A 12128-nucleotide genomic window follows, 5' to 3' on the forward strand; every position below is an offset into this window, starting at 1 on the left:
TGAGCCTACGATACACAAACCTGGGCTCTCCTCCCTTTCTCCAACACACACACACACACACACACACGAAGTAAACAGCTGATCCTCTTCTTCAGCATCTCACAGCCAGCCGTCCTTGGACCATCCAATGGGAGATTGTCACCATTCCTCTCCTTCACACCACCTCCTGCCAACTGAGTCAGTTTTCAATTCCAGAAATTGTCCCCCTCTATGTGCCTGGTGACTAGGGCAGGGTAGAATTAGGAGGGGACCTCTCACATCTGATTAGCTTCTAAGGTGACGCCCTAGGGAGCCCACGAAGAAAGGTATAGCAGCCTCAGTTACACAGGATCCATGCTGAGCAGAGAGGCTGTCAGGGACCCTGCTAACAGCCCACTTGCTCATGAGCTGGACATAGCATATTTCTGGTCAGAAATGCAAGCAGTCTCTAGCCCAGCAACCCCTGCTGAACATCACCCCACAGGAAAGGATGACTGGATCCCCTCCTTGGTGATACACTCACGAAGAGGTCCCTGGAGTGGGCTTTAGGGGGCTGCAGGGACGCGTAGAAGCAGCCCTGTCCAGGGGCAGGGTTTCACCTTATCCCAGCCTTCAGCAGAGGATCAGAGGGGACCCGGTCACTTGGAGGGGTGGGGGGGGGGAGGGCGGAAAGGTGACTTCTGAGAGGGAACAGGAATGGGCAACAGAGACAGTTTCAGAGGAAGAATCTGAGGATCCCTGAAAATTGTGTACAAAACGTTGCGTATTATGTGTGCACATGCTTTCCTGGGGGAAGGGTCCACAGTTTCACCCTGTGGAATGTCCCGGTCCCGAGGAGTCTGTGTTCAAAACCTGTAAGAACTGCTTGGCTGGATGAAGGTCCTGAGGTCAGGAAACATGCGTTCCTGTAACTAACCTGGGACCCGGCCTCAGTTTCTTTCTGTGGAGTACCGCGATCAGTTCAGCGGGCTCAGGGGTGCTATGGTCGGGTGTCCCTCTGGGGTGCGGACCCCTTGCCCTCGATCAGAGCTCCAGCCCCGCAGCTCAATGCGCTGGGCAGAGGGGTCAGCCTTGGGGCGGCAGGAGAGTGGGGAGCCGCGTTGCTGGTGAGCTACCCAGAGGTGTGGTGGCAGGTGTGGAGAGGGCGACCAGCGGGGAAGGGCAAATGCTCACAGGAGGCGGAGCCACCCCTTGGGGGCAGGTACAGCTGGCCGAGGCTTGCGGCTCAGGGGATCCGGTTGGTGTCACTCGTCCAGTATCGCGAGTCAGCAGCCGAGAATGAGGCTCGCCATCTGCGCCCTGCTGTGCTCAGGGGCCCTGGGTGAGTACGCAATGGGAGCCTGGGCTGGGGCCACCCTCCGGGACCGGACCGGTGCCTGCGGGGTCAGCCATAGCGAAACAACGCACCGCCTGGGTCTGAGGGGCCCCGCATCAGCCTCGCGCGCGGGTTGGCCCCAAATACCTTCCGCCCGCCGGTGATGTTGTGTAGCTGGATGAGCTAAGAGTGCTTTCCACATCTTTAAATGGTTGAAAGAAAATCAAAAGAACAATAATTTTGACACATGAAAATCATGAAATTCAAATTTCAGTGACCATAAATATTTTATTGGAACACAGACATGCTCTCTCAGGTAAGTGTTGTCCATAGCTGCTTTCAGGCTTCAAGGGCAAAGTTAAATAGTTGCCACAGAGACTGAGTGGCCCAGAAAGCCCAAAATATTTACTCGCTTAGCCCATTACAGAAAAAGTTCATGATCCCTGGCCCAGAGGCTGTTGATCCAGTTTACAGTGAAGGAGACAGGAGCGGAGAGAAGAGATTTTCCCACGGCTCACTGGTTATTACGAGGGATTAAGAGGGAAGGGTAAATATCAGGTATGCTTGACTTGTCCAGTGTCTAACCAGAAGGATCTTTCCTGCTCTGAACTGTACCATGACTACCATCCCTACCACACACCAGGAAGGTAGAGGAATGTAGGGGAAAAACAATCACCCTACAATGGGATCCACCTGCCACTCAGTGTTGGGTGACTTGAGGCTCTCCCTTGACCTCTCTGAGCTGGTTACCTCATTAATTCAGAAGGAATTGCTTTTTCACGAGAAGCACACAGCCACTATGAAAGTGAAATGAGAATTGATCTAGTGGCAGAGCCCTAGACACGGGTGAGCTATCACTGGTAAAAGTCGTGCACATGTAGGGGGCCCCATCCCGTATTATGGGGTGAGCAGGGCTCTTGGCTGGGCAACTGTAAGGAAGGTAATGGTGCAAAGTCAGTGAGCTCAGGCATGTAAGAACACGCCCTGGCTCATCCAGCTCTGGGTCTGCCAGTGTCAGGCTGTCTTCAATAATTTCGTGAGTAGGGTATCTTACGTGGGGGGAGGGGTAACCTGGGCAGGGCAGAGGGAGGAGAGGGCCAGAAGGACTGGGAGTGCTGTGGTTGGCCCTCCCTGGCCCAGTACTGCTACCTGGGGCCTCACAGTGAGCTCTGCTGGGGCTGAGGAAGTCTGAAAAGGTAGGGTACAGCTGTGGTCCAGCTCCCTATGACCATAGGGAAATCCGGAGTGCGGCCCCCCCAGTTTTTCCCAAATTCTTTCTGAATAAGGCTTGTGTTGTTTGTTCTTCCTCCATCTTCTCTCCTAGCAATGTCAGGGGCTGACCAAAATTTCATTTTCCCTATCGGCTCTGTGTTTACAAACAAGAGGCAAGACTTGCCTCCCTGCTCAACCCTTACCCCCCATTCCTTCTCTCTTGGCCACTGGAAAAGGCTGGAGTTTAGGATGTACTTTCTTCAAAGCTCAGTGACAAAAACTCTTCTGGTGGCAAATGACAGAAATGCAACCAAACTATTAGGTTGGTGCAAAAGTAATTGTGGTTTAAAAGGTTAAAAATAATTGCAAAAAACGCAATTACTTTTGCACCAACCTAATAGCTTAAACGGAAAAGACCAAAGAGACGGGGTGGGGGGGTGGAGGTGGGGGAGTGGGGGGTGGTTAGTCATAGGCCTTATAAGAGCCAAGAATCAGGGGTTCGGATTAGCCTGTACCTCCACCTTGGCCTCTATCTCCTTTCACCACCTATTTACTCTTAGCCTGCTTGCACACACTCTCTTTTCAAAATCGTTTTTATTGAAGTATAATTTACATAAAACCAAATGCACTCTTTAAGTTATATACAGTTCAATGAATTTTGACAAATATACTTACCCATGTAGTCACCACCACAATCAAATATATAGACATTTCCATCACTCCCAAACTGTTCCCTATCCCTTCCCAGTCATTCTGCCTTTTGCCACTTTAGCTAAGGTTTTCCTTTTCCACATAAATGGAATCATACAGTACATAGTCTGTTGTGTCTGCCTTTTTACACTCAGCATAATTGCTTAGAGATTCATCCACAATGTTCATTCCTTTTTATTACTATTATTCCACTGTATGGCTTTACCACAGTTTCTTTCCTCAATTATTTATTGATGGACATTTGTCTCCAGTTTGGGGATATTAGGAATAAAGCTGCTACAAATGCCAGTGTACAAGTCTTTGGGTAGATACATGTTTTCTTTTCTTTTGAGTGAATGTCTAGGAGTAGAATTGCTGAGTCATAATAATAAGTGTATGTCAAATCTTTTCCCCTTTTTAATTGGATTATTTGACTTATTGAGTTTAAAAGCCCTTTATATGTTCTGGATACAAGTCCTTGGTCAGATAGATGTATTATAATTGTTTTCTCCAAGTTTGTGGCTTAGCTTTTCATTTTCTAAATGATGTCTTCTGAAGAGAAAGTGTTTTACATTTTGATCAGTCTCACCAAATTTTTATTTTTTGTTACTATGTTTTGTGTCTATAAAAATATAATTGGCTACCCCCAAATTTGCAATATTTTCCTCTCTGTTTTATTTTAGAGGTTTTATAGCTTCAGCTTTTATATTTTGGTCTATGAGGTCTCTGATACATTTTTAGTTAATTTTGTATATGGTGTGAAGAGTTGAGATTCATTTTTCTCATATGGATTTCCAGTTATTCCAGGACTTGTTTTTGAGAAGAATAGCCTTTCCCCACTGAATTACCTTGGCAACTTTGTTAAAAAACTACTGACTCTATATACCATGTTTCCCTGAAAATAAGAACAGGTCTTATATTAATTTTTGCTCCAAAAGACACATTAGGGCTTATGTTTAGGGGATGTCATCCTGAAAAATCATGATAGGGCTTATTTTCCGGTTAGGTCTTATTTTCAGGGAAATACGATATGTGGGTCAATTTCTAGACTCTCTAGTCTGTTCCGTTAAGCTAGCTATACATCTCTCTTTGTGCCAGTGTCACACTGTCTTGGTTGTAGCTTTATAGGAAGTCTTGAAATCAAGTAACGTAAGTCCTCCAACTCTATTGAAATACTTCACTGTTAGTTTGTCCATTTAGAACCTTTGCATATCCACATACATTTTTGAATCAGTTTATCAATTTCTATAAAAACAAGTTTAGTCTTGGATTATTGGGATTGCATTTAATTTATATATCATTTTGAGGAGAACTGGCATCTTAATAATACTGAGTTTTCTAATCCATGAGTATTTTATATCTATTTAGGTTTTCTTTTATCATGGGAATGTTTTATAGTTTTTATTGTACAGATTTTGTTCCTAAATTGTTCAATTTCTCCCTAGATATTTCATATTTTGGGATGCCATTGTAAGTAGTATTTTTAAAATTTCATTTTACAGTTTTTCTTCTTAATATTATAGTCAGTTGATTTTAGTATATTGACCTTGAATTCGATAACCTTTCTAAACTCACTTATTCTAGTAGCTTTTTTGCAGATTTCTTAAAATTTTTTTCTGTATGGATAAACATGTTATCTGTGAATAAAGACAATTTTATATCTTATTTTCCAATCTGTATGCTTTTTATTTCCTTTTTGATCCTTATTAAAATAGCTTAGACCTCTAATACAATGTTAAACAGAAGTGATAAAAGTGTGTATTTTTGCCTTGTTTCTGACCTGAAGGGAAAAGCATTCAGGCTTTCACCACTAAGTACGATATTAGCTTTAGGTTTTTGTAGATGTTCTTTATCATGTGCAGAGCCCTCGCTGAGCACATTACCTTCCATTCCCAGTTTGCTTGGACTTTTGGATTGAAAAGTACTTTTCCTGTTCTATTAAGATAGTCATATGGGTTTTTCTCTTTTATTCTGTAATATGGTGAATATTAATGATTGATTTTTGTATATTAAATCAACTTTGCATTCCGGAAAAGGATAAACCTATGTGTGTGTGTGTGTGTGTGTGTGTGTGTGTGTGTGTGTGTGTGTGTGTTCATGTATTCATTTTTTGACTGCATTTTGATATATTAATATTTTGTAAAGGATTTTGTTTTTACATTCATGGGTGATATTTCACAGTAGTTTTTTTGTAATGCCTTTGTTTGGATTTGGTATCCAGTTCAGAAAATGAGTTGGGATTTTTCCTTCCTCCTCTACTTTATAAAATAGTTTGTGCAACATTGCTATTATTTCTTTCTTAAGTGTCTGAAAGAATTCACCAGTGTAACCACTTGGGGACTGGCACTTCCTTAACATTTATTGTAGGGCAAGTTTGCTGTTACCAAATTTCTGGACATTTGTTTGTCTGAAAAAGTTTATTTTTGCCTCCACTTCTGAAAGTTGTTTTCATTGGGTATAGATTTTTCGTTTAGCAGGTTATTTTCCTGTTAGCTCCTTAATGATACCATTCCATTATCTATGACTTGTGGTTTCTGACAGTCTTTGTGATATTTGTCTTTGTTCTTCTACACCTATTTGTCTCTTTTCTCTGATTGCTCTAGAACTGTGAGTTTATAGTTTTCATAACATTTGGAAAAATTCGGGCCAAATATTAATATTTTTTTCATGTATTTTTCTGGCCCCCTCCTCCATTTTTTTCCCTAAGACTACAGTTACACATATGTTAGATCACTTGATATTGTTGACAAGTTAGTGAGCTCTGTTCACTTAAGTCTTTTTTTCTCTTTGTGCTTCATTTTGTATTGTTTCTAATAAAGTTTTCCAGATCACCTTTTCCCTTCTGTAGTACTAATCTGCTGAAAATCTTATTCAGTAGAATTTTCATTTCAGATGTTGTATTTTTCATCTCTAGAAAACCCTTTTGGCTCTTTTTATATCTTATGTTCGTTTCCTCATTATGTTCATGTTTTCATTTAAGTCTCTGAGCATACTTACAGCATTTAAAATAGCTGTTTTAAAGTTATTTTTTGTTAATTTCATCATCTCTTTCATTTCTTGTTCTGAATCTATCGACTGATTTTCCTCCTGGTTATGGGTTACATTTTCCTGCTTTTCTTCACTTGTGTAATAATTTTATTGGTTGCTGGACATTGTGAATTTTACCTTGTTAAGTATTGATTTTGTCATTTTTACTTAAAGAGTGTTAAACTCTGTTCTGGTAGGAGTCACTATTATCTGAAGATCAGTATAACCTTTTCAAGACTAGTTTTAGGCTGTGTCTAGAATAATCTTTATTTTAGGGCTAGTTTAGCTTACTTCTGGGATTTTTAGTAAATGCACTGTTTATTCAATGAGATTTTCTCCACTCTGGATGGTGGGAGCTGAAATGATTCCTGAGCCCATATGAGCTCTGGGAAATGTTTGGCCTAAGCTCCCCATTACATTTTCTTTTCCTAGCAGTTGTCTTTGCCTGGCTTCCACAGTGCTCAAATTGGTGCTTAGCCAGAATCTCAAGCATATGCAGATTCTGGGTCTTAATCTCTCTCTCTTTCCTCTCTCCTTTTGCACTCCCTGTGCTTTAATACTCTGTGCTGCAAATTCTAATTGCTTCAGCCTTAGCTGACTATGCTCTCTGTCTCCTCGCCTCTGTAAAAGACCATCAAGCTACTTGGTTTTCTCCTCCCTGCCCTGCCATCTGGAAATTTTGTCCAGGAAGAAAGCTGGGGTGATTATGGGGCTCCCCTTATTTGTTTCCCTCTCTCAGGGATCACATCCCTGCATTTCCTGTTGCCCAGTATTTTAAAACATTTTTTCATGTTTATTCAAGAGTTGTTTAAAGTGCTAGGGCAAATCCCTTGTCAGTTACTCTTTCATAGATGGAAGCAGAAATTGATCCTGGCTTTGTTTTTTTGTTTTGTTTTGTGAGGTTTTTGTTGTTGGCTGTTGTTCTCTGTTTTAATACCATGTTTTTGTCAAGACTTTAACTTTTCCCTTAACTATGCAAACTTCATTCACCCTGGTTTACATTCACACTTAAAAAAAAAGATTAGAAGTACAAAGCCTGAAGTTTTAAGCATTTGAACGTAAGCACAGTGGTGACAGAAAATACAAACATGCAAAAGGGCTCTCCCAATAAGGACATACCTTTGAAAAAGAAAAACACTAGCTCTTTGTATAATTTAACCTGATTACTAAGCTATTTTCATTTATAAAGTTGTATTGTCTCTACTGTTGCCAGTCATTCCTAAGCATGACATGTTTTAACACTATATTAGCAAACAGGGTAAACATGCTTTGAAAGACTCAAAATACAAACGTAAGCTATTACTCTAAACATTGGTATTCTGCACAAGGACATGTGGCCTGTATAGTTCCACTCAGTTGCTCTCCTTCCCTGGGCTGCTACTATTCAAGGTTTTTCAAATAGAGCTGAGGGGCTCCATTTGTCATTCCCTGTCTTTGGTATGAGATTCTGTCTAAGGTAACTTGACAGCTCCTGTCCCATTTCATTTGATATATCCTACTTACAGAGAGTTAAAAGGCAGTACAGGTTTTGAAGTCAAACTGACTTGGGTGGTTCAAATATTAGCTTCATCTCAAGTTATTTAATGTCCCTGATAGGTCTTTTTAATCACATTTACAAAACAGGAGCATCAATATTTAAGCAGCAGGACATTTGTAGACGTCAGAGGAGAGTAGTGCGCTTTGCACGCTGCCTGACATGCAGGACCTCATTAAAATCGGGAAGATGTTACTGGTAACGCTCATTTTCTAAATTTCATTTAAAATAATATTTTACTCAAATACTACAGATTTGTAAACAGCATTTTGCCTTCATAATATTCACTACCCTATTTCATCACTAAAATTTTAAATGCCAGTGAAATAAATAGGCACTGATTTTAATGCCCCAGCAATTACTACCATGTAAGGTCAGAGTATCCAACGTCTAGATGAAGAACAAAAATCACGAGGCTCAAAGCTTCCTTCCCCATAGGTTGCTTTTTTCTTTTTTGAGGTGAAATTCACTAACATAAAATTAGTCTTTAAAGTGTACATTCAGTGGCACTTAGTACAATCACTCGCGGTACAACTACCACCTCTCTCTTGTTCCATCATAGTTCCGTCATCCCCTCCAAAGAATCCTGTACCCATAAAGAAGTCAGTACCCATTTCTCTCTCCCCGGTTCCTGGCAACCACAAATTTGCTTTCTGTCCCTATAGATTTACCTATTCTAGATATTTCATAGATATGGAACCATATGATGTGTAGCCTTTTGTGTCTGGCTTCTTTCATCTAACATAATAATTTTGAGGTCCATCAATGTTGTAGCATGTAACAGTTTTTTTTATGGCAGAAGAATTTTCCATTGTATGGATATAACACATTTTGTTTATTCGTCCATGGCAACCCTTGAGTTGTTGCCACATTTTTGGCTACGTGGATTTCAGTACCTTTTTTCATTTCCTTTGAGTATATACTTAGGAATGGGATTTCTGGATCATTGGGTAATTAAATGTTTAACTTTGGGGGCATGTTTTGGCTTTTTTCTCCAAGGGGAAAGGCACAATCAGAAAAATGGGACCTGAGAATTCATGTGAGCCACTCTGTGTGACCCACGCAGACAATCCTTGACCTTGTCTTTAACCTCTTCTACCAGCAGAGAAAGGTGGGTGCTGAGAAAGGTATAAGGTGGGTCCCTTACTCCTTTGGTCTCTCTCCCCTAGGGCTGTGTCTGGCTGTCCCCGACAAAACGGTGAGATGGTGCACCATCTCAAGTCAGGAGGCCAGCAAGTGCTCCAGTTTCCGTGACAGTATGAAAAAAGTCCTTCCTGAGACGGGCCCTCTTGTCACCTGTGTGAAGAAAAGCTCCTCCCTTGAGTGCATCAAGGCCATCGCGGTAAGTCGCTGCTGCCTGAAGGAGAGGGGAAGGCGTCCACACTTTCTCATGCTCCTGGTGCTGGACCAATTCTGTACTCACATGTAGGAGGCTGGTGTGTGGGCAGTCAACCCCCACTGAGAATATCATCACTGTAGAAATGGAAGTAGCAGCGGTCATCTTTAACAAGTCTTAAAGCAAAATCCAATGCATTCTGAAAGGTGACAGCTTTGAGGTATTATTTTCTCTGAATGCAAGAAACAAAAATGGCCGTCTGCATCAAAGTGGTCTTACCCCATTGTTTTGCAAGTTCCTCACACACCCTGGGAAGTAGCTGCATGACGCTCACAGGGATGAGAACTAACAGTGTCATGATTGCAGATGACGGCTGGTCCTTTGTTGTTAGACTTTCCCAAATCCTCTTCACTCCTTCACCATTGTTCCTGCTCATTTGAACGTGTGTCAGACCCTGTGCTGGGCAGTGGGGCAGCAGTGGTGAATCTCAACACACATGGTCTTTACTCTTGAGGAGCTTACAGTCTAGTTAGGAGAGAAGAAAAACATGCAAACAAGTAGACATGTAATTCCAAATTGTGTGAAGTACAGCGAGGGGGAAAAGTAGAATGTTCTGACAGACTTTCAGAGGAAACTTGCTTTGACCTGGGTGTCAGGGACAATCTCCCGGAGACAGAACAATGAAGCTGAGACCCCAGGGATGAGCATGGGTAAGGATGCCAAGAGCCTTGGGTAGAATACTCCAGGACGTGCACAACAGCGTGTGCAAAGGGCCTGAGACAGAGGAGAGCAAGCAGGAGACGGGAAGGAGCGATGAGGTGGGAGAGGTAGACTCGGCCAGAAGGAGCCTGATTAATTCAGGGAATCGCTGATTTGGTATAAACAACTGGTCTGTTCTGTTTCTTTCTTTCAAATTGGACCTCAATTACTATCGTGGCTTAATTGTAACCCTTGAATTATGACACATGTTCAGCTTTGACCTATGCATACCCCTTTATTTTTAAATATGTTAAAATACAAAATAATACTATCCATGACCCACCACAGGTTCTCTAAACTTCATCACTGCCAATAGCTTACTTCTAGGACTACTGTGTGGCAGCATTGGATTCTATGGGAATGGCACCGCTTGGGGGGCTGTAACCCACTGGCCCTACTTACAGTGACCTATGTGTTTCCCCAGAGAATCCTAAGAATTATTGCATTATTTCAGTTTTAAGACTTATAGGGGTATGTGTGAATGATTGCATAGTTTTGCTCCTTAAAAAATTTATAAAGATAACATCACTCTGTGTTGCCTTCTCATACTTGCTTTTTCCTCCTCAATATTATGCTAAGATTCACCCATGTTGTTGAATGTAGCTATTGTTCATTTATTTTCAGAGCTCTGCAATAGTCCATTATGTTAGTATACCACAATTTATTTGTTCTTTTCCCATCATTAGCATTTGGATTGTTTCTAGTTTTTGTTATTGTAATCAGGACTTGAGGAATACTTTTATACAAATCTCCAGGGACACAAGTATTAAAAGTTTCTCTTGAATTTATATGTAGGGGCAGACTTGCTGAACCATGGGATATGTCAGTATTTGATTTTTAAGACAATGCCAAATGTATTTGATTTGTAAGCAAACCCAATGTGGTTATTTCAATTTCCACTTCCACTAGCAGTATATGAGAGAATAATCCTTAGAATTCATTCTTAGTGAATGTAACATTTTCCCATTATGAAATAATCTCTATCTCTCATAGTGATTTTTGATTAAACTCTGTTTTTCTGATATTAACATACTACATCAACTTTCCTTGGTTAGTAGTCTCCTCTTATATATTTTTCCACTTCTTTATTTTCAACTTTCTGTGTGCTTATGTTTCAGGTGTGACTTTTGAAAACTATATATTCCTGGATTTTGTTTATTCATGAAATCTGAAATCTCATTTGTTTTACATGGTACATTTAGACCATTAATAATTATTGTTGCTATGGATAAATTTAACTTATTTCTGCAATATTGTTTTTTTTATTTCTCTTAGTTCTGCCTTTCCCCTGATTTCTGAGTTTTTAAAAACTGAGTTTGTATATATGTGTTTTTTGCAGTTTTCCCTTTATTCCACTCTCTCCCATTGGTAGTGAATTTAAACACTTTATTTATATTCTTTAATGATTTCTTTTAAATTTTTGCTATATACTTTAGCTTACCAAAGTGTTATAGTAAAATAGTCCTGATCTGCCCCCCATTTTGCCAAATAATAAAAGTACTCTAGACTACAGTAGCATAGAGTTACCTGTTTAGATATTACTATTTAGTATTTTAAGTCTGTCTTTTTTAACCCCATCATGTAGTTACTTTATATATTTGTAGATGATATATAAAAATATAAATATATTTATGTATGTGTGTGGGGGGTGTTTGTGTGTGTCTGTGTATGTGTCTATGCATATGTGTATGCATGCATACCCAAAAACTCAGAAAGAGGGAGAGAGAAAAAGAGCTGGAGAGAGAGAGAGAGAATATTTGGATTTACCTACATTTTTGCTATTTAACCTGTTCACCATTCGTTCTCAATTTTCAGACCATCTTTCTGGGATATGTTTACTTCCTAAAATATGTCCTTTTGCTGATACTTCAGAATGAATCTACTGGTATTAATCTCTGTCAGTTGCTTGCTTATTTGTTTTCTCTGCAAATGCTTTAATTTCCCCCTTATTCTTGAGTGGTAATTTTGCTCAGTGTATCATTTTAGTTTGACATTTCTCAATGTTTAAAAATATTGTGCCACTGCCTCCTGACTTCCGTTGTAGCCAATGAAAAGTCTGGTGCTGTCCTGTCATTCCTTCAATCATCTTCTACCTGGATAATTTTGAGATTTCATTTCCATGGTCTGTGATTTTGCACCGATTCACTATGATATTTCCAGTTGTGGAAATCTTGGTACCTATTCTGCTTAGGGTATATTGAATCTGTGGAGTCATGTTTTTCTTCAGTTCTGGATAATTTGCAGCTATTATCTCTAAATACTGCCTTTTCTTAGTC

At 40.4% G+C, this 12128-nt stretch overlaps 1 protein-coding gene across 1 annotated transcript in view; it reads left to right on the forward strand.

The window, feature by feature from the left end:
• Positions 1–1187: 1187 nt before the first annotated feature.
• The window catches only part of LOC117037206 (inhibitor of carbonic anhydrase-like), a 37691-nt gene continuing 26750 nt past the window's right edge, over positions 1188–12128 (forward strand). The window contains exons 1-2 of the mRNA XM_033133010.1: positions 1188–1300; positions 8927–9099. Coding sequence (XP_032988901.1) covers positions 1258–1300; positions 8927–9099 — 216 coding nt within the window. The 5' untranslated portion in view covers positions 1188–1257. The remainder of the gene's footprint in view (positions 1301–8926; positions 9100–12128) is intronic.

Source organism: Rhinolophus ferrumequinum, chromosome 17, assembly GCF_004115265.2.
Source record: "Rhinolophus ferrumequinum isolate MPI-CBG mRhiFer1 chromosome 17, mRhiFer1_v1.p, whole genome shotgun sequence".
Taxonomy (NCBI): domain Eukaryota; kingdom Metazoa; phylum Chordata; class Mammalia; order Chiroptera; family Rhinolophidae; genus Rhinolophus; species Rhinolophus ferrumequinum.